We start from the raw sequence: 22080 nt of genomic DNA, 5'->3' as shown, positions 1-22080 counted from the left end.
ATGTAGACTAACCGCCCCTGAAGGCATATATAGGAAGTAAAAAAAACTATTATTTTAGCACAGTCAGGATGTTTCACTAACCGCCCCTGAAGGTGTACTACAGCATACTGTCACATATACTCCCCTCCCTTCTCAACCCATCTACAGAAGGTACATTTTTGAATAGAGAAGAGTAGTTGAACTAAATACAATTGGTTCAACTTCTTTTATTGTAAAGTAGCTCAGCAATAAGGAAATAAAATTTGTAAGATTTTCTTATCCTCTATTGACGCTGAACTAGTTAAAAATTTAATACGTAAATCTTGAACTCAGATTCCCTCATTTCTATTTTTTTTGTGGAAATATTTTGCTACTAAATAGGATGTTGAGTAGCGACACTTCGTTGACAAATATTTTATAGATATGACAATTTTAGACAGAGAATCTTATGTTTTTTTTCTAGTTTAAAATCTGTTCAAATTCTGATAATCCCCTTCTTTGTCTCTTCAGCACTTGTATGTAAATCGCTTTTGCAGGAAAACCACTATTAAAAAAAATTATTTTTAGCGAGTAAAATAATGAATATCTTCACAACTTTTGCTCAGACAGATTCAGAGGAAGAAAAAAAAAGTTATTTATTTTTATTTGTTTAGTGATGCCAGCTTTAATGCTCGTGGAATGGAACACGTTTACTTCCTGGCCAACACGTTTCTAGATCTTATTCAGAGAGATAACGTTCTTCCACCAAGTAAGTAAACCCCCCCCCCCGCACATACAGGGTTATCAAAAAAGCATGAGAATCTAAAGACGATAAAAAATAGTTCTGAGGCTTTCCTTTTCTCGGTATGGTTCATCAAGATATAGCATTAACAAAACAAAAAGGAGAAAAATTATTTGAAAAAAAAATTATTTGAAAAAATATTGTGAAAAAATTATTTTGTTCAGTAAATCTAAAAGAAATGTTCATGACCTGAATCCGGATCCGGATCCATTTTTTCCAATGCAAATCCAGGATCCGGATCCGCATTAAAAGTAAATGGATCCTAAGCACTGCTTACTCTTGTGATATGACGATCCCAAGGTGAAATTATGTCTTGCCTTGAAAATATTCTTTTATTGGCTTAGTAAATGCATTAGAAAAGAAAGGAAAAAGTTTATAGTTGCAGAGAATCACGAATTTAAGGAAACAGACATCCTAAGTTCTGTACAGTCGTCTCTGAAGTCTAATCCTTTTTGGTAAACCCTTTCCTCTTTTCTTAAAGTGAGAGGGGGGGGGGCACCCCTCTTTCTTTACCCAAATAAAAATTTTACTTTTATTTATTAAATTTTGGAGAACACATAAATTAAAGAATTTTCCCTGATAAGTAAATCTGGTTTATAAAATTTAGAATTTTCACAATTTTTAATTATACAATTCTTATGACGATTCTGATAAAATGATAACAGTAATAATAATGATACTTGAGGTATAAACGTGAGTACTATACACGAAGCTGCGGAGAAAAGTCCTGAAGATGTTCTCAACCTACTCAAAGAAAACTGGCAGGTAGAAAAGTAGGAGTGGGAGGGGGGGGGGGTTATTGAAAGGGAGATTTTTAATAAATGTTTACCCTGAGCTAGGAACTCATGTTTTCGGATATCGAGATCAATGCTTGATGTTAATCTGCAGACTAATTTAATCTTTATTCGATAACCCGCGTGTTAATCGTCAAATGAAGATATGGAAATTGGAAAATGCATTTTTAGTTCCTCAAATTAAAAGTGTCCTCAGTGGATATCGAGAATAAGCGATCTGGATTATAAGTATCGAACACAAAAGTTCCCGATCGGTTAATTAATCTGGAGATTAATAACAAGAGGAGAACAAGCATTATTTAATCTGGAGATTAAGAAAAAAAAAGATCAAACATTAATCCCGATATCCACCGTTCAAAAGTTCCCAGCTCTGATCAGTAAGAGATACGTTGATTTTGAGATTTTTGACATATTTAAAAATATTTTTGCATAAGATATAAAGGATACTGTTGTGAAGCAAGTAAATGGATGTTACTTTAAATTACGTATTTAATATTATTATTATTATAATTATTATTAAGGTACTTTAAAGAAAAAATCTACATTATAACATTTAAAAAAAAATCTTCTTTAGGATATTATGCTCCAGAATGTTGGAATTCTTACAACTGCAATATTCGGGATATTTCTTGCCGTTGTTATACCGATAACAGGTAGGTGGGAATAATTCTGAATTCTTGAATATTCCCCCCCCCCCTTCGTTTCTTGAATTCCCTCACCATTTTTTCTTTCCCCCAATCTTCTTTTTTCTACACAATTTCTTGCTTATTTTAACTTTTAATACATTGTATTGGTAGAGTAATTAAGAATCCAGTATTGTAGAGAATTATTTCTAAGTAAGAGTGCAAAATCGATCTTTAAAATCCTCTTTCTACTATGTCTAGTCAGAGACTCCCTTGAAACCACTTAATTCAGCTCTACCATGTTTAGTCAGACACTTTCTTTAAACCACTTGAATCAGGTCTACCATGTCTAGCCAGACACTCCCTTTAAACCACTTGAATCAGGTCTACCATGTCTAGCCAGACACTCCCTTGAAACCACTTGAATCAGGTCTACCATGTCTAGCCAGACACTCCCTTTAAACCACTTGAATCAGGTCTACCATGTCTAGCCAGACACTCCCTTGAAACCACTTGAATCAGGTCTACCATGTCTAGCCAGACACTCCCTTTAAACCACTTGAATCAGCCCTACCATGTCTAGTCAGACACTCCCTTTAAACCACTTGAATCAGGTCTACCATGTCTAGCCAGACACTCCCCTTAAACCACTTGAATCAGCTCTACCATGTCTAGCCAGACACTCCCTTTAAACCAATTGAATCAGCTCTACCATGTCTAGCCAGACACTCCCTTTAAACCACTTGAATCAGCTCTACCATGTCTAGCCAGACACTCCCTTTAAACCACTTGAATCAGCCCTATCATGTCTAGCCAGACACTCCCTTTAAACCACCTGAATCAGCTCTACCATGTTTAGCCAGACACTCCCTTTAAACCACTTGAACTTGAGTATTCTGTAAAACTAATATAGTTGAATCAGTCGTACATAGTTTAACCACATTTTCATTAATAAATTTTCATCTTTATTTGATATTTTTAACTAAGCTTCTAAGCCCCCGTCCTACGGCTGTCTAGTCGAGTGATATTTTTTTTATTTTTGCGTTTATTATTCAAAATTTGAAATATCATTATTTTATTGGAGAATTGTTTTTTAAATGGTTAAGCCATTACGACGAAAAATAAACAAACACATATATATGGGAAAATATATAATTGCGTATTTTCAGGATTTTGTTTCTGTTGTTGCCGCTGCTGTGGACGGTGTGCTGCGTATCCGGATACGCATTACGACAAGCGCTCTGACGCATGCAAGCGCGTAACTATAGGTATTTGATAATTTCTAGAAATCCCCTCCCCCCCAAAAAAAAATACAAAAATACATGATAATGAAACCTGAATATTTTTACCTGACTTTAAAGCAGATACGCATTATGATACACGTAGAAAGTTGCGTCACTAATAGCTTGTATAATTTCCAATATTAGAGAGAGAAAAAAAAACAGGTTTTTTAATCTTTGGGTTTTCTATTTTACTGACCTAGCAATGACTAATTGAGGTATTCTAAAATATTTATTCCGGATCTTGTTTTGAGTATATAAATATGCTTTACTTTTTCAGTTTATTCATTGATCATTTGATCAGCTGATATCAATCAATCAATCGATCAATTGTTAATCTTCTATATAATAAAACAATTTACGGGCCCTTCAGCTATTGAAGCATAATCTTTTTACTTGATCTGTTCACTATAATCGATCAATAAAAGATCTATCAATCGGAAAACTAATCAATTAATCAATTTCTAAATGTTTAGGGGTCCTTGTATCCCTGTTTGTGATGGCAACTGTATTCGGAGTGGTATGCGCATATGTTACCAACTACTACAGTTACCAGGGTAGCCAACAGTTAACCAAGAAGGTATCTATCTATCTTTATCTATCTATCTATCTATATATCTATCTATCTATCTATCTATATATCTATCTGTCTATCTATCTATCTATCTATGTATCCATCTAGCTTGAGGATAGCCTGGAGGATACTGTAGTGTATCCTGAGCATATCTATCATATCTATCTATCTATCCATCTATCTTATCTATCCATCTAGCTTGAGGATAGCTTGGAGGATACTGGAGTGTATCTTGAGCATATCTATAATATCATCTATCTATCTATCTATCTATCTATCTATCTATCTATCTATCTATCTATCTATCTATCTATCTATCTATCTATCTATCTATCTATCTATCTATCTATCTATCTATCTATCTATCTANTAAGATAATAATTTTTTTTCAACTAAAAAATTTAGAATTTTTTTTCATATCTTTCATATTTTTTAGGTTCTTGATGACTCTGGTCTCATCTTGAAGAATTCCTTGGCAACAGTTACCAAAGCAATTGCCATCAATAATCTAACAGCTATTGTTAGGTAGTTTTTCTTCTCATTTGTTAACTGATTTATTTATTGAGATACAACTTTTGAAAAATTTTCCGCTTCAGCTTTGATGGATATTTCTCGTCAAATGTTTACAAAACTATATTTTTTAATGAATCAATGTTTGCGTGAGTTAAAAAACATATTTTCATAAATTCAGTTAGGAACATTTATGCTAAGGGATTATAACAGCTGCAATATTTTTATTTCAGTGGTCTGGGACAGATTCGATTAAACCTGAAGGATATTCTAGCAGATACCCGGACACTAGAGGAGAAGGTTGGTGCTTCCTCTTTTACTTTCGTTCTCTCTTTTGATCCTAATCCTTTTTAAATGTAATTTTGGTTGATACCATTTTGTTTCGCCTTTATTTTTCTTAGTTTCTTTTGATTACACTCCATTTTGTTATACTCCATTGTTTTCTGACCCCATTTTGTGTAAACGTCAGTTAGTTTTACCGCCATTTTGATTTGGCGCATTATAAAGTTGTTTCCTGCCTTTTTTTTGGTCATTTTGTTTCTTCGTCTGTTTTGGCGCCATTTTATTTGTCCGCCATTTTGTTTTGACACCATTTGTAAGCATGTGGTGTTTTTTAGGTTGAGCAGCTGAAGGATGGACTGGGGAAGGCCCAGGAGTCCCTGGTGGTGGCTCTAAGGGACTGTAATGAAGATGCTCGGTGTAACAGCTTTCTCAAGGAGTATAATCTAGAACAGGATTTAGCACTCGGTAGGATTTTAAGATATTAAAAAAAGATATATTAATATATTAATATTAATAATATTCATATATATATTATATATTAATAAAATAACACTACACCTAATCAAAGTACATATGCATTATCAGTATTCGAGGTCATAAGCATGTTTCTTTTTGTGAGTTTGCTTCAATCTTTTTGAGAATTATTTTGGACTTTTCCGATGAGTTGACAAATTATTCGTTAATTGAAACTTTTGACCCAGAGGAAAATAGATAGCTTTTCAGGTATTGACATTTTTTTTCACTGTTTTACAACTTAATTATTTACCTATCAGAAATTTATACCAATTTTCCCCGAAGGTGCTAAAAATTATTTTTTTTGTAAAAATCTATATTTTTTGTTTTCTAGCCGAGGAGTTTGTGAATATAAAGTTTAACATGCCTGATCTCGCCTCTACCCTACGAGGAGTCTCCGATCTTATTCAGAATGATATTGAGAAGAAAGTATTGGTAAGTCATTGTTAAAGGGACTGTAAGCGTATTTTTCCAGTGACTCCACATTCAAAGATTCATAACAGTACCCTTAAAACCTTTATTTGATCAATATTGTGGAAGATATTGTTTTTCTGATAGTTTCCTTGGTACATCTTCTGCAATAGAAATGCGTAAGTCACTCATGTAGAGAAACCACAATTAAAATGATCAGTTTTCTTCAAAATTAAAAACATCGATCCGCAAAAATATGCGGATCCACGGATCCGGATCCAAGGGGTAAAATATCAACCAAAAACGGGGAAAAAAACACTTTTTACTCCTAAAACCCAAATCTGAATTTTTAGAAAAAAAGAAGATTATAAAAATTTCCTCATTTTTTAATGGTTCATCAATATAAATACAAAAATTCAAAAAAAATAAAACAGAAAATTTGAAAATTATTTTTTGTTAAAAAAATTAAATAAATCAGGAAAGAAATGACCTGGATCTGGATCCGGATCCGGATATGGATCCGCATCAAAATTAAATAGATCCTAAGCACTGCTAAGCACGGTGTTAATCGAACTTTGCCGTCTTTGCATGACTTGTAATTACGTTGGCACCAGGCAGTCCCTTTACGAAGTCTGTTGAATGTGATGGGTTAAATCCCAATACGTCCCCTGATCTAATAAATTACGCAAAAAAAATAACTCTTTAAATATCGTTAAAAAAAGTCGGTGTATTTTAAAAATATTCCGCTATTAATAAAGTTCTTGAAATTTTAACATTTCTAAAAAGTAAATTAAGCGTTTTTAACTCTTTCTGTGTAGAGCGGAAAGGCGGAGTTTGACAGTATTGAGAAAGAAATAGAGAAATCAATTGATGATATTAAACCTAAGGTAAATTATAAAATCTTTCTAAAAAGGTATGTTTAGTTTATTTTTTATTTGTAAAATACATATTCTAATTGTGACAAAAAGTATTCTTGCTTCTTTGTTTGTTTGCTAAAAGTTTATCTGCACAAAAAATGTTGTGAAATTATTTTGATGGTGCGGCGAAAAGAAGTTCCTTCTCATACCGTATCGAATATAATAGTTCATTATTATGCCTATTTTTTTATATATTGTTAATTTTCATGACATAACAAGTTGATAAGAAATATTTCGTAAAAAGAATACACAAGCCATAAAGCTGACATTTTTTATTCCCTGCAGATGATGCTATTATTGTTCTTTTCTTTGATCAGCGATCTGGGGTTTGACCAATAAAAGGTCTAGAAAATTTAAACCTCAGACAATCAAAAGTTTTTTTTTCTGACCTGATGATTTTTGTAGATAATCTAGACATGTTTATTCTAAAATGATATTTAAAGTGAGTTTACCTGAAAGCTGTGAATTAGGAAGACGACATTAAAGCAGCCCTTATGTAAATTTGATGTTGTTTCAACTATTTAGTAAAATTGGTCTGTTTACACTGCACTATTGCCATCTCTCATGTTTTTTTTTGACTATTTGAAGTCATAATTTAAGTCTAAACATCGTCTTCTTATTCTAGAGTTTTCTAGTTCTCACTCTGGGGTTCAGCTTTATCTCAACCAAAAACTCCCGCCTCAGAACTTTTTTCTTCTAGCGCTAACTTTTCTCTTTTTTTTAGGTAAAACTGGAGATTCGAGCACTAGGTGAAGAGCTTGACCGTCAGAACTCTGAGATTCAAGCAGCACTGAGGGAAGTGGATATTGGGGTTATACAGAAGGATGTTCCTCTCATTGATCATTACACACAGCAGTACTTTGAGTACAGGTGGGTTCAATAGTATACACAACAGTACTTAGAGTACAGGTGGGTTCAATAGTAAACACAGCAGTACTTTGAGTGTAGGTGGGTTCAATAGCATACATAGCCGTACTTTGAGTACAGGTGGGTGTATCCCATATTAAGTAATCTTTTTAGCATTTTTTATAATTTTGATTTTTTAAAATTTTTAGATGAGATTATGAGCTGAAAGTGTGTTTAATATTTCTCCATGGTGGGTTGTTTCATAGTTGACCATATTGGTATATGTTCAGGTACTATATTGGTATCGGGCTCTCTAGCCTCATCCTCCTGATCCTCGTCTGTTTCGTCCTCGGCCTCTTCTACGGGATGTGCGGGAAGAGAGCCGGAGGTCTCTACGGAGACGAATGTTGTAATAAGGTCAGTTTTATAAATAAACTAGCTTGGGAACTCATCTTTCCCCAGAGTTATCCTGTAAAAGTCAACCCACTTTCGCCACAAAAGTCAACCCTCTCAATTTAGATTTTTAAAACCAAGCTAAGAGCATAACCGTGGTTCTACCCAGTTCCCCAATCAAAATTTAAGGCAAATCGGTCGTAGGGTTACTGAGTCATGATCGAACCTACTAACAATCAAAACACAGAAAAAACCGAGATTGCTAATTTATATACATATAAAAACATATTATAAACAACTAAGAGCATTAATGAATCTACCAAAACAAAATTAATTTGTATATTTTGAAACAACATAAGCGTGTGGCACTTGCGCACTGTGTATAGCTTGTGCACGTGTACAAGGAAGCGTAATGCCGCTGAACTCAACAGAGGGACAATCAATCAATACACAAGATGTATCCCGTGTACATATTGCGGTATTTCATGCACAGTGTACACTTCAAGGGATTGTCAATGTAAATAAGACCCTTTATTTTAAGATTGCGTCGTTTCAGCGTCATAAAAGTTATGCATTTCAACCTTTGTCTTGCTCTGGTGTAGATTAAAGCTTAGATTAATGATAATACGATGCCATTATTTTCATTTTTTTAATGGAGGGTCAATTTAAACTATGTTGATACTCTCTTTAAAACAATCCGTCCCAATTTGTTTATGACATGTAGACTCTAGAGGCTGTTTCCGCCCAAAATGATTGTACTTTTTACCACAAATGTATCATGTCTTAAATGTTTTGGGACATATTAAACAATCCACAAGAAAGCACTCTAAAATCCAAAGTGTAAAATAACATAAAAACGACTTTGACCTTTCCAAGAGGGTTGGCGAGGTCGTCATTGCTCCTATACATCAACCTCTCAGGACGCAGAGAGATGAAGTATGAAGGGGGGAGGGGGAGAGAGGAAACGCCCACTCAGCCTCTACCGGAGATTCTGAATATTAATTCTGATTTACCATCAGCCAATTCAGTCCAGGCGTTTGGCCGGCTACGAATGTCTTGTTATATTATATAGATTTATAACTTTTAATTAATGAACTATTAATTCACATTAGTTGCATTTAAAAAGACAAGAAAGCATAGAAATCGCAATTTTTTTTTACAGCCATAACATGACAGAAGGTTGTACATTTTTGAAAGCAAATAAAGATATTGTCATTTAATCATCATTATTTTTTAATAACTGTGTCTTAAGATTAATTAAACAAAAATCTCTGAATTAACCCAAAAATGTGCGATGTCGCATGAATTAAAATATGTTTTGCATTGCACTTATGAAGCGGAGGGTAAAAAGAATTAGTGAATTATTTTGATCGTCGCTTCTTGCAGACGTTTCTATTTATCAAAATGTCTCTAATGAATGATAACATGAATAATAATGATACTTTGTAGGGGACTGGTGCCAACTGCCTGGTAACTGGAATTTATCTCACGTTCCTTTTCTCATTTGTTATCATGGTGGTGACCACAGCACACTTTCTTATTGGAGCTTCAGTTGAGAAGGTAAGTTGGATCCGCAACATTTGGGCTTCCTGGATCCGGATCCGCATCCGCTGAAATATGCGGATCCACGGATCTGGATGCAAAGAGTAAAATATCAACCAAAATCGCTCTCAAACACAAATCTGAACTGTTGAAAATAAGAGATATCAAATATTTCCTTATCTTTGAATGGTTTATGAAGTTTAAGCATAATAATAACGAAAAAAAGGAAATTTATCTCAACATTTTTTTTCAACAAAATATCAGTAAATCTTAAAGAAATGTTGCTGACATGGATATTGGATACGGAGAATATTTTTTCCCTTAAAAAAACGAATCTAACAAAGAAAATCGTTTTTGGTTGATTTTTTTAAATATATTTTCTTTAGGGTCATATTTTGGCACAATATAAGAAATCAGATGTTCATAGTAATTAATTTTAAAAACTTTTCTTTCCCAAGACTATGCAAAATTTTGCCCCTGAGAGAAAATAAGGAGCAACACTGGGTTTTCGGACCCATTAAACTATGGAATAGGAAAACGACATTTAAGCAATCTTATTTATATTTGATGTTGTTTTAAAGCAAATTCTTTCCCAATAACTAGCTATATTAAATTGGTCAGTGTACACTGCACAGTACACCCTGGGTTCCCCCCCCCCCTCCTTTCTTCCCAAATTTCTAGAATCCCCTGTTTAATTCAACTAGGTTCCCAGGCGTAGTTTGATGTTAATTTTTATTACTTTTTTCTATTTAATAAAAATATCTATTAAAGGTTGTGTGTGAAACGTTAAAATCTCCAAATGACTCCGACTTGTTCCGCCAGGTTGATCAGCTGTATCTACAGCCAACTCTCTCAGAGGTAGGATCGATTGATTGATTCATTCATTTATTGACGGATCGATTGATTTATTGACCGATTGATTAGTTGATAGGTTAATTTTTTTATAATTGTTGACCAAGTGTACACAAAGCCAAGTCTTTTAAGAGGTGGTAGGGATTCAATTTTGTTTTGGGTGGAACATCTCAATCGATTTCGATCCAAATATTTTATAGTCTTTTTCTTGAAAATTCATCGATAGATTGATTAATTTATGGATTGAATGATTAACTAATCGATTAATTGATTGGTTGATGAACTGACTGACTGATTAGATGATTGGTTGGATGAATGGAAGTCTGCTTGGAAATTGAATGCTAGAATGAATAATTGATTGAATGATTGATTAAAGTATCAGTTGATTGATTGATTGTTTAGATCTTAAACCGAGGAAGACGATCCCGTGAACACTACACAGCTGTAGAGTTGATCAGAAGCTGTCACGCTAACCAGACAATTTTCAGCATACTCAAACTAGAGAAGGTAATATCCTGATGGGGTTATTCCCTCCTTTACCCCCCCCTCCGCCTCCCCCTTTTAACCCCTCTTTTTTCTCCTTTTTTATCTAAGTACAGCCAACATCATCGTTACAAATAAATCTATAATTTTTATTTTAAAAAGTTGTTCGTTCATTGACGAAATATACTAAAAATCCACCACTAGTTATATTAAATATAATTTAAACAATAAATACTTAAATTGCCTCCTTATTTATCCTTTAATTTTTTTATTTTTTTGAATTGGGGGGAAAATATTCTCACAACCTATATCTCTGGAGGGTTTCAAATATTTCCTCCTGATAGACTTAATTTTGCATATTTTTGTTTTATTTCAAAAAATAAATAATTAATAACCAACGACCCATTATTCAGTATAATCTAATGCGATTAAAGGTTCTGATCTGTAATCAGTGGACTGGCACAATATCGGTTGACCGATTCAATATAAGTAAAGGAAATGTTAAAGGCATTCTTAATCATCAGACTTAAGTATGACAAATTGTCAGATTTGATCACTTCAATTCTAAGAAAAGTCTGATTTAATTTCATCCAAATCACAAAATTTTCGTGATTTGGATGAATTGCGAGTTTTTGGGAAAGAGTTTTGAGTGTCGTATCTTTATATTTTTATGCACCCCTTTTTTCTTGCCTAATTTTAAAAAGCAATTTGTTGCATTTGCGAGAATTTTCAAAATTATCAAAATTATTAAAACATTTTCCAGGTTTATAATCTGTCTCAATTATCTAACTGGCGAGCTCACTATGGTATTGGAGAATTTATTGAAAACTTGAAGAATAAGGTTCAGTTGGATCAGTTAGCAGATATACGGTAATTCATTTATTCATTTATTCATTTATTCATCCTTCCTTTCATTCATCCTTTCATCTATTTATTTATTAATTAATTTATTCATTCATTTATTTATTCATCCTTTCTTTCATTCACCCATTTATTCATTCATTCATTCACTCACTTAATAATTAATCCTTTCATTCTTTCATTCTTTCATCCTTTCGTTAATTCTATCACCCATTTATTCATTCATTCACTCACTTAATAATTAATCCTTTCATTCTTTCATTCTTTCATCCTTTCGTTAATTCTATCACCCATTTATTCATTTATTCACTCACTTAATAATTAATCCTTTGATTCTTTCATCCTTTCATTAATTCATTTATGTTTTCACCTATTCTTTCATTCATTCATTCAGCCTTTCATTCATTCATCCTAATTTTCGATAGAAAATATTTCTGGGATCATGACAGTAAGTAAGAATCAATGAACTGTGGAAAAGAAAGACGACCTATAGGCTCAAGCTATGATATCAAATATTCCAATTAATATGAGACCCAGCAAGTGTGCAGTGTACACAGACTAATTTCACGTAATGAGGGATTTTAAGATACTATTTGCTTTATAAAAACACAAAGACTGTTTTAATGTCGTCTTTTATGAGACACAGCAAGTGTTTGAATGTCGTCTTTTTATTTTACAGTTTTCTAGTTTTCATTGTATCTTGAGGTTATCTTTACATTGCACAAACTAAATATCAATTATATTCGCGTTTTCCGTTTCAGAGCCTAATTTTAGATATCTGTGAACTGGGTTTTTATTGATTTAAATATTTTTATATATATCACTGTGATTTAAAGGTCTCGCGTTCTCAAGCAAAAAATTTGTAAGAATTTTGTCAATTACTTATTAAAAACTAAAACTAACAAGAAGTGATTTAAAGTTCTAACATGTACATGTAAAAGGCTACAGAAAAGCATAAGTGAGCCAAAACGGTCAAATTTAAGACCCCAGGTTTTCGACACTTCAAAATCGACCCTGTCTTAAAAATCAATTGGACTGTTTATAAGTAGGCTAAAATTATGTGATATATATTTTTATATTTAGTCTGTTGTCTCCTGAAACTGCTGCTGATCTACGGAAGTTGGCTGATACTAAAATATCAGATATGGATTTCACAAGATTTATGGATCTTCTTGAAGATCAGATTACAAAGGTGACCCTCCCCTCATTACTCCCCCTCATTATTCTCCTCCTTACTCCCCTCATTACTCCCCCCATTACTCCTCTCTTCCTTCCTATACCATTTCCATTTTCTTCTCCAAATTCTCATTCATTCTCAAGGGGTGTACATTTTCTAGAAAAATCATTACCCCCACTTTTAAAAGATAATTTTTTTCCTCAAAAATGTTAAGGTTTTATTCTTTGAATTGGGGAAATAAATGGTTATGGGGGAAAATCAATTTTTTTGAGAAAAAGTATCAATAAGGTAAAAATTTGCCATCTGATGATCTGATGATCTGATGATCTGATGATCTGATGATCTGATGATCTGATGATCTGATGATCTGATGATCTGATGATCTGATGATCTGATGATCTGATGATCTGATGATCTGATGATCGGATGATCGGATGATCGGATGATCGGATGATCGGATGATCGGATGATCGGATGATCGGATGATCGGATGATCGGATGATCGGATGATCGGATGATCGGATGATCGGATGATCGGATGATCGGATGATCTGATGATTTGATGATCGGATGATCGGATGATCTGATGACCAACTTTTTTATTTTCCCCCTCGTATTATCAAACATCAGTTAATTAAAAATAGTTCTGAAAAACTGTGTTGGTTAAACTTCCATTCACAGTCGTAAGTTTCAACCCTCAATCTGAGTCCGAATTTGATGAATTAAAGCAGCGTCTCAAAACCCTGAAAAACCGGTTTCAATTGAGCGCCGGCTTAAATCTTGAAAAATTTTATGTAATTTTAAGTGGAACCAACCATATCTATCTAAACATCTTTAAATTCGGCCTCAGAGTAACTACTAGATGGGCTTTTCTCTGTCTTGAACACTTTAAATAATCGTAATTTCTATACTGTCTCAGCTGTTGAAATCACTTAGCAGAGACATCACAGTTGAAAAGAATTAATTTTAAGCACAAAATACTTACTTGATACTTGAGAATTAATTCTCCATCTTCCAAATAGGAATGTTGAGAATATCTTGATTTCTTCATGTGTGGTCTGCTAGAGATCAGCTGTAGCTTCAGTTTTTCTCAAATCAGCAGCCACTCCATTCTCAATGATTCTTATCATACAGTTTTGAAACTGATTTGTATTTTTTGCATGTTTAACATCATAGGGTGAATATTGATATTTCTTTCATTCCTTATCAATTAAAGGGTTTACAGGGAACCGTTGTGAATTAGGCATCCCACTCAGGGGGCGGAAACGTCATGTGTGTGTGTCTGTACCTAAAGAGTGTGTGTCAGTTTAAAGTACCGAAGGTTTGTATTGTAGGTTTATACAGTATGTAAGAGTCTCGGTATTTGTACAGTCTAGGAGAGTACATTTGTTTATTGTTAATTGTTTAATTAAAAATAAGTTTAATATGCATGTAATATATTATTTACATATTTAAGTCAACACTATAAAGCCAAATTTTTATGCAAAGAATATAATTTGATTAAAGTTTACAATAAACTACTCGTTATTCAAGTGTAATTATAATTGACGACATTGTTCTACAATTTCCTTGACTGTAGTCATGTTGTGTGTCTGTACCACAAGAGTGTTTGTAAGTTTACTGTACTGGTCTGCAAAGCAGTGCGACTGGCTTTCTCTTGCCGGACCAGCGCCATTTCCTTTCCCTATATTCCTGTTCCCTGATCCCACTCACTTTAAATAATTGGTCCGCTCTCTATCCATCTATCTATATCTCTCTATCTATCTTTTCATCTATCAATCTATCTAACTATCTATCTATCTATCTATCTAGATTGACCTGCGTAGTTTCATCTCTAAGCTGCGTCAGCTGAAGGAGGTTTGGAGGTTTGAGGGCAGCACTAGATTATCCACTCAGATAGAAAACCAGGTATATATCAATCTATCTATCCATCTATCTATCTATCTATCTATTCATTTCTCTATTCATTAAGCTATCTATCTATCTGTCCATCTATAAGTATCTTGATTCTAACCAAATGTTTTTGATTTTGAAATTAATTTTAATTAGAATTTGATGATTTTTATCAAAGTAAGTTAACAACTGCAGGGAACAAGTAATTTTCATTCATCGGTCGTTTCTAAACTCTCAGTTTGTTGTTAATTTGTTTTATTTATTTATTTTTTATCTGTAGACTGTATATCTAGTTAGTTTTCTTACCTAGTTATATAATTGGTTTAATTGGTTTTTAATTGGTTTAATTGGTTTAATTGGTTTAATTGGTTTAATTGGTTTAATTGGTTTAATTGGTTTGATTGGTTTGATTGGCTTACTTGGTTTAATTGGTTTAATTGGTTTAATTGGTTTAATTGGTTTAATTGATTTAATTGGTTTAATTGGTTAAATTGGTTTAATTGGTTTAATTGGTTTAATTGGTTTAATTGGTTTACTTGGTTTAATTGGTTTAATTGGTTTAATTGGTTTAATTGGTTAAATTGGTTTAATTGGTTTAATTGGTTTACTTGGTTTAATTGGTTTAATTGGTTTAATTGGTTTATTTGGTTTATTTGGTTCAATTGGTTTAATTGGTTTAATTGGTTTAATTGGTTTAATTGGTTTAATTGGTTTAATTGGTGTGTTAATGTTTATATATCACAGGTGTGATCATATAAAACCTCTTTTCTAACTTCATTGGCCTTTCAGTAGTTCGGCCAGTTATCGAACTTGTTTTTGAAAATGTTCAGGTTTCCAGCACTTATGATTTCGTATGGAAAATTATTCCACATATTTATATCTCTTGCACTAAAAAAGTTTCTTCGTATTTCGGTCTGTCTGTCTGTCCTCCTTATCTAATCCATCTACCTATCTGACTATCTAGCATATCAATTTTTCTATCTGATATATCTATCTATCTATCTGTATTCTGTATATCTATCTATCTGATATATATATCCATCTAACTATCTGTATTCTGTTTACAGGCACTATGGTTGGAAGGTATGAATAAGGTAGTTGCAGACATGAAGGTTACTCTTAGACATCTTAAGAGTAGTGTCATCACACTGCAGGTTTATTCATTCATTCATTTATTTATTTATTCATTTATTCTTAAGGTGAAAATCGGACAGGATCACCTGAAATTACAAATTACAGTAAGAAGTAAAAAAGTTGAATCGGATAAAATCAACGAATATAAATGACCAGAGATGGAATTTAAAGAATTTGAGCCGCGGTTTAAATCCACCAAAACCCGGTTTAAATTAAGCGCCGGCTTAAATATTTAAACATTTGTTACAATTTTAAGTGGAACCAACCATATTTAAACCGCGGCTTAAATTTAAACCGCCGCTCAAATTCTTTAAATTCGGCCACGGGGTATATAATTTTAACAATAACTCCATCCCTCCACCTCTCCCACCCGGGGAATGATTATTAAAAATTAGATATCTAAAATTTTTTTTTCATACTTTGTTATTTTTTACCTAAAAACTTATATTTTATTTATTTTCCTCAATACAGCATAGAAAATCTTAAAAATATGAATGTGCGCTTATTTCTCTGAAGGGGGAGGGGTTCTAGAAAATGTACACCCCTGTTGAATAAATTGAACTCTGTTTTAGTGCGAGTAGTTACCTGCGGGAGAAAGGCCCAACACTAGTGACTGAACTGACAACACAGTTTGCCGGAGAGATAATTGGGCTGATAGACCAGTATGCTACTAGGGTCAATTCTAAGATTAAACAGGAGGTCAGTATTTTTTTGGAGGTTCCTATTTAGGAGGTCAACAAAAGAATCAGATCGCTAAACAGAAGGTCAAAGACCATTTCTAGATCAATAAACAGGAAGTCAAATACCAACTTCTGGTCACTTTAAGAAATAGTATGTGAAGGACCATGGTCTGGTCGAGAAACAGGAGGTCAAATACCACCTTCAGGTCAATAAACAGGAGGTCAAGTATCACGTTCTGGTCCATAAAACAGGATGTCAAGGACCACGTTCTGGTCCATAAACAGGAGGTCAAGGACCACCTTCAGGTCACTAAACAGGAGGTCAAGGACTACCTTCAGGTCCCTAAGCAGGAAGCCAGTATAATGTGGAGGTCAAATACCACCTTCAGGTCACTAAACAGGAGGTCAGTATCATGTGGAGGTCTAATATCATCTTTAGGTCACTAAGCAGGAGGTCAGTATCACGTGCAGGTCAAATACCACCTTCAGGTCACTAAAAAGGAGGTCAGTATTATGTGCAGGTCAAATATCACCTTCAGGTCACTTAGCAGGTGGTCAGTATCACGTGCAGGTCAAATACCACCTTCAGGTTACTAAACAGGAGGTCAAGGAAAACGTTCTGAAACGTTAATACACTGGAGATCAAGTACCTTTTCCAGGTTACTATACAGGAGGCTGGTCAGTTATAGGGTGGTGATTTGTGAATAAGTGAGAGGCAGTTCAACTATTTACAATGGATTAAACTAAATCTTTTGCAACCTAGTTTTGAATTACCTCAGCTGAACCAAAACTTAACCTTGGCACTGAGAGAAGGGTAAACCTCATCGTACCAAAATAATGAGTTTAACTCATTCCGTCCATTCAAAATTTCCCAGATCTAATAAAATGATTTGTCTAGGTTGGGTTCTGTGCCCCTCTCTCCACCAGTCTCAACGCTACCGTGGTGGGGCTGTGCAACGAGATCGTGGATCCCTTCAATGGGTTCTGGGCTGCTATTGGCTGGTAGGATATTCTTTTAACAAAATTTCGCAGATTTTATTTTCTAGTTTATCATTATCTTCTCTCTTTCTGTCGGCCAATTTTGACCAGTATCTATTTAGCTTAATATCTATCTATTAATGTTTAACATATATCTACTTTTGTAATTTTTCTATTAATCGTTTTCCCCTATCTACATCAATCCAACATTCTATCAATATGTTTATCTGTCTGTTTAGCTATACAGTCGTGATCGTATATATAAATACAATGAAGACGTTTTTCGATGGCAATTTTTGATTTCTAATCTATCTAGGTGTATGCTTCTCTATCTACCAGTGCTAGCTCTAAGAGTACCTCTCTAATCGTCTTTCTATTTATCTTTCTATATCTATATGCCTATCTATTTATCTATCTATTAATCTAACAATCTATCCATCTATCTAGGTGTTTTCTTCTATATCTGCCAGTGCTAGCTCTAGGAGTACCTCTCATATCCCTCTACAGGAAATCTGAACCCTATCCAGGTATAATACCATTTTTTTTATTTTTTTTAACTATTTTTTAATCTTTTTTTCAGTTAAAGAAATGTGATGGTTAAGGAAGGAAAATTAATCAAATTATGCATCTTAGCAATCTTATGTTTTTGATGTTGTTAAAAAGCAAATAGATTTAGCAGTAGCTTGAAATTTAACTAAATAAGAAAGATGGGTCTATGAACACTGCACAATTTCTGTGTTCATTGGACTATTTAAAGTCATAACTAAGTCTCGCAGTCGTCTTCCTGTTCCACAGTTTTCTGTTTCTCATTATATATTCCAACAAAGCTTTATTAGATTCTAACAAAGTTTTATAAGAATCTATTAAAGATTTATTAGATGATATCAAAGTTTTTTAGATTCTTACGAAGTTTTGTAATGTTCTGTCAAAGAAGTATTAGATTCTTTCAAAGTATTACAAGATTCTATCAAAAGTTTTATTAGATTCGATCAAAGTTTTACAAGATTCTGTCAAAGTTTTATTAGATTCTTTCTAAGTTTTGTTAGATTTAACAAAGTTTTACATTATTCTATCAAAATTTTATTAGATTCTATCAAAAATTTTAGATTTAACAAAGTTTTATTAGTTGCTATCAAATTTTTATGAGATGCTATCAAAATTTTATTAGATTATTTCAAAATTTTATTAGATTCTATCAAAGTTTTATTAGTTGCTATCAAAGTTTTATGAGATGTTATCAAAGTTTTATGAGATGCTATCAAAGTTTTATGAGATTCTATCAAAGTTTTGAGAATGAAAATTCTATCAAAGATTTATGAAATTCCATCAAAGTTTAATGGGTCGCATTGTAAACTCATGAGCTCTGTTACCAGGTCCCCTGGTGGAGTCCCAGCCCCTGGAATTGGGTAGCGGGGCGGAGAATAAGAATCGTAAGAAAGGGCACAGGCGGAATCCGTCCGCCTTCCTCCCGGAGTATACTCATTCACGACCTACTCCGCCGCAGAACCAATACTCGGACGCCAGGTAGGAATAAATCAGGGTAGTGGTTTTCCAAACTTCTTCTCAAACTAAAATCAACATCATAATCCCATTCTTCTTTCAATATTTCAGCAGCATCGTAGGCATTGAAATCGTTGAGAACTGCATGATCTGCCTTAATTGACTTAAGGAAGGATGTAGCAAAGACCTTAAGGTTTGTAATCTCCAACTCATGTTCACTAAACTATTTGATCTTCTCAATAGCTCCTTCTGCACTAACAACTGTGTAATATTTATGCATCCAAGATTGCTTTAAACATGCATTATTATACATTATTCATCTGTTTGGAAGGTCTAATTTTAGAGAGTTATTTGAGAGTCAATCTGGTATATAGTTCAAAGCTAGGGGGTAAATCATGAAGCAGTATATAGCTAGGGTGGGTCAATCAGATAGTTTATAAATAGGGGTCAATCAGGTAAAAAGTTCATATCTAAGGGGTCGATTAGGTGGATAGTTCATAGCTAAGGGGAATGAGGTAAATAGTGCATTGCTCAGGTAGCAGTTCAAAGCTAAGAGGTCTAATTCGAAATTTTTTTAATTTTAAATTTTTTTAATTGCTTCCTAGACTTCTGAATTTTTTTTAGGAACACTTTTATGTGTATGGAACCATTTGAGCCTGGCTGCTAATTTTTTTTCTAATGGAATTTTGGGTCACCCTAAATTATATACCTTCTACCTATCTGTGATAATTTTAATAAAATTTTCCCTTAATTATATACCTTCTACCTATCTGTGATAATTTTAATAAAATTTTCCCTTAATTTTTTTTCTGTATTTAATATCTTCACAATTAAGGTACAGAGATATAGCTCCCAGGAATTACGGGGCGGAGGAAGTGTCTCCGCCGCGCTATACAAGTAACCCGTCACTGCCTGGTCCAGTACCTGGAGCTGGCGGAGAGTATGAGCGTCCGCCTCCCTATTACTATCCGGGACCTCCGGAGTAAATCCTCCGCCTGAAGTCCTCCGCCTCGAGTCCTTTGACCGGAGGCGTCGTCTTACTCTTTACTTATTGAAATATGTGTACTCGTATTGAAGTACTTCTTCCAAACTTGCTTAAAGTACTCCTATTGAAGTACTCCTACCTAGCTTAGAGTACTCCTGCTTTGTACTCCTTCCAATCTGCTTAGATTCAAGTACTCCTATTGAAGTACTACTTCCTATATTACCCAGTTTTGAATTATCTTTTAACCTAATATAGTTTTTGAAAGTACTCAGATTTTGTCTACATAAATTTTACTTAGTTAATATTTGTACTGTTGTACTTAGAATTGTACTATTTGGATGCACCGCGGAACTTTCTGCCTAGTGGTTGGCTATCCTATCTATCCTGTCTCCAGATTACAACACTGTCAATAGAAATCCTTATATCGTAATATACTAACATTTTGATCGAAATACCGAAGAGCAGAAAACATTTTGAAATTGCGAACACTTTGTTCAAAACTTATGAACAGAATATTACAAATATTTCACAACTTTTAAAATTCAGATTGTTAAATATAAAATGTTCCGAAATGTTTTCGATAAGTTCGGTATAGCGAACCTTAACGAGTCTTACCTAATTTTACCACTTTAATGGTGAATCATCCGACCTACTGCCCATTAAAAAACTTATTATTAGAAAAATTTATATTGTCGGAAAGATGCATAGATCGTATTTTGAAATGTCTCAGCTGTAGATTTTTAATCTGTGAAACTTGAAACATTGCTTGCCACTACTGTTATATATACAGGGTGTCCTAATAAACATGACACCGGAGAGACGACCAAGGATCGTCTTTGATCAGTGGTAGCCAGAAAAAACTTTGTATTAATAGCCATCAAAGACTATCTTTGTCGTTTTTCAACTGTCATGTTTTGTGGAACACCCTGTACAGTGTAAATCCCTTCTTTTTAGTCGAATTCTCCCAGTTTCAAACTAATTTTTTAAGTTTCCAAGTTGATCTTATTTTTAATCCTCTGAATCAAAAATCAAATACTGAATCAACAAGCGAGCATAAATTATTACAAATATTTTGTAGTTTCATTTTCAAGACAATTCTGGAGACCAAAAATATTTTTTATTTGCTTTATTGATTAAAATATTGAAGACATTTTGCTGATAGATTAAGTATTCATTTTAAATATACCTCTCATCGATACAAGGGTCATTATTTGGAGGTTTTTTCCAGGAATGAAATTATTTTCTGTAATAATAAACCATTCATAGAAAATAAACCGTTTCCAGGGAGGAACACCTTGCATGGATAATGGCCCCTTTTTCTTTGAAAATAGATCTTCCACAACATTTTGTATTAGTTAAGCTTTTTTTAATTTATAGTCTGATTTTTGTGACATAATTCTGATTTTGTAGCTAGGAAAATTATTAGATATTAATGTTATGATTATACATTTTTGGAAACTTAATTAAGAACAATTTTTGATAAACTTAAGATTCATTATTGCATTTACACCCTTTAAGAATCTCAAAATTTTTCTCTCTGGCTCAGAAATTAAAATCAAAATGTTTGTCGTCTTTATTAGAAGAAAAAACCTAGAAAAATTTGAAAATTTGTTGAAAGATTGATTCTTAAATTCTTAATGTTCTAGAATTTAGTAAATTGATTGTACCCGTTGTACCCTTGTTCGCGGAGAAACTGCAACAGTGTAGACTAACAGTGTACACAATGTGTACAGTGTACACAGTGTAGTTTGGCGCATTTCTTCGTTTTTCTCAAATTGCGAGTTTATAAATGTCAGAATTTGATTGAGTAAATGATGGATATTTTCTTTTAAAAACAAACCAAAATTGCTTAATTCCTTCACTAGCATTAAAAGCCGAAAGGCCGAAATGATAAATGTCGTCTTTTTACTATTTTGTTCTGACCAATTCTGTACACTATTTAATAAGATTAATATTAGTGAAAGTGATTATATATATATATTATTTGTTTTTGAATAATTCCATGTAATTTAGTTTCCAATTTTGACCGTTCATAAATTTGAAATATAATTGTTTACTATAATTCAAGTTTTTTTTTCTTTCCCGGTTAGAA

At 33.3% G+C, this 22080-nt stretch overlaps 2 protein-coding genes across 2 annotated transcripts; both read left to right on the top strand.

The window, feature by feature from the left end:
• Positions 1-35: 35 nt before the first annotated feature.
• LOC111716949 (prominin-2) lies at positions 36-4154 on the top strand. Its single transcript, XM_023492463.1, has 6 exons — positions 36-150; positions 633-727; positions 1446-1525; positions 2129-2207; positions 3347-3445; positions 3934-4154. Exons 2-6 carry the CDS (start codon positions 658-660, stop codon positions 4137-4139), a joined length of 534 nt encoding a protein of 177 aa, XP_023348231.1. The 5' UTR covers positions 36-150; positions 633-657; the 3' UTR covers positions 4140-4154.
• Positions 4155-4471: 317 nt separating this feature from the next.
• On the top strand, positions 4472-21588 carry LOC111716947 (prominin-like protein). Its single transcript, XM_023492462.1, has 19 exons — positions 4472-4556; positions 4775-4841; positions 5159-5288; positions 5671-5771; positions 6566-6634; positions 7389-7534; positions 7801-7927; positions 9353-9463; positions 10217-10303; positions 10700-10804; positions 11544-11650; positions 12725-12833; positions 14631-14726; positions 15779-15861; positions 16418-16544; positions 17424-17527; positions 17951-18030; positions 18877-19027; positions 19839-21588. The coding sequence occupies exons 4-19, from the start codon at positions 5700-5702 to the stop codon at positions 19987-19989; spliced, it is 1725 nt and encodes a 574-aa protein (XP_023348230.1). The 5' UTR covers positions 4472-4556; positions 4775-4841; positions 5159-5288; positions 5671-5699; the 3' UTR covers positions 19990-21588.
• The last annotated feature ends 492 nt before the right edge of the window (positions 21589-22080 follow it).

Source organism: Eurytemora carolleeae, unplaced genomic scaffold, assembly GCF_000591075.1.
Source record: "Eurytemora carolleeae unplaced genomic scaffold, Eaff_2.0 scaffold1336, whole genome shotgun sequence".
NCBI classification, from domain to species: domain Eukaryota; kingdom Metazoa; phylum Arthropoda; class Copepoda; order Calanoida; family Temoridae; genus Eurytemora; species Eurytemora carolleeae.
Note: the sequence above shows the minus strand (reverse complement) of the source record. Positions and strands in the feature narration are given on the sequence as shown.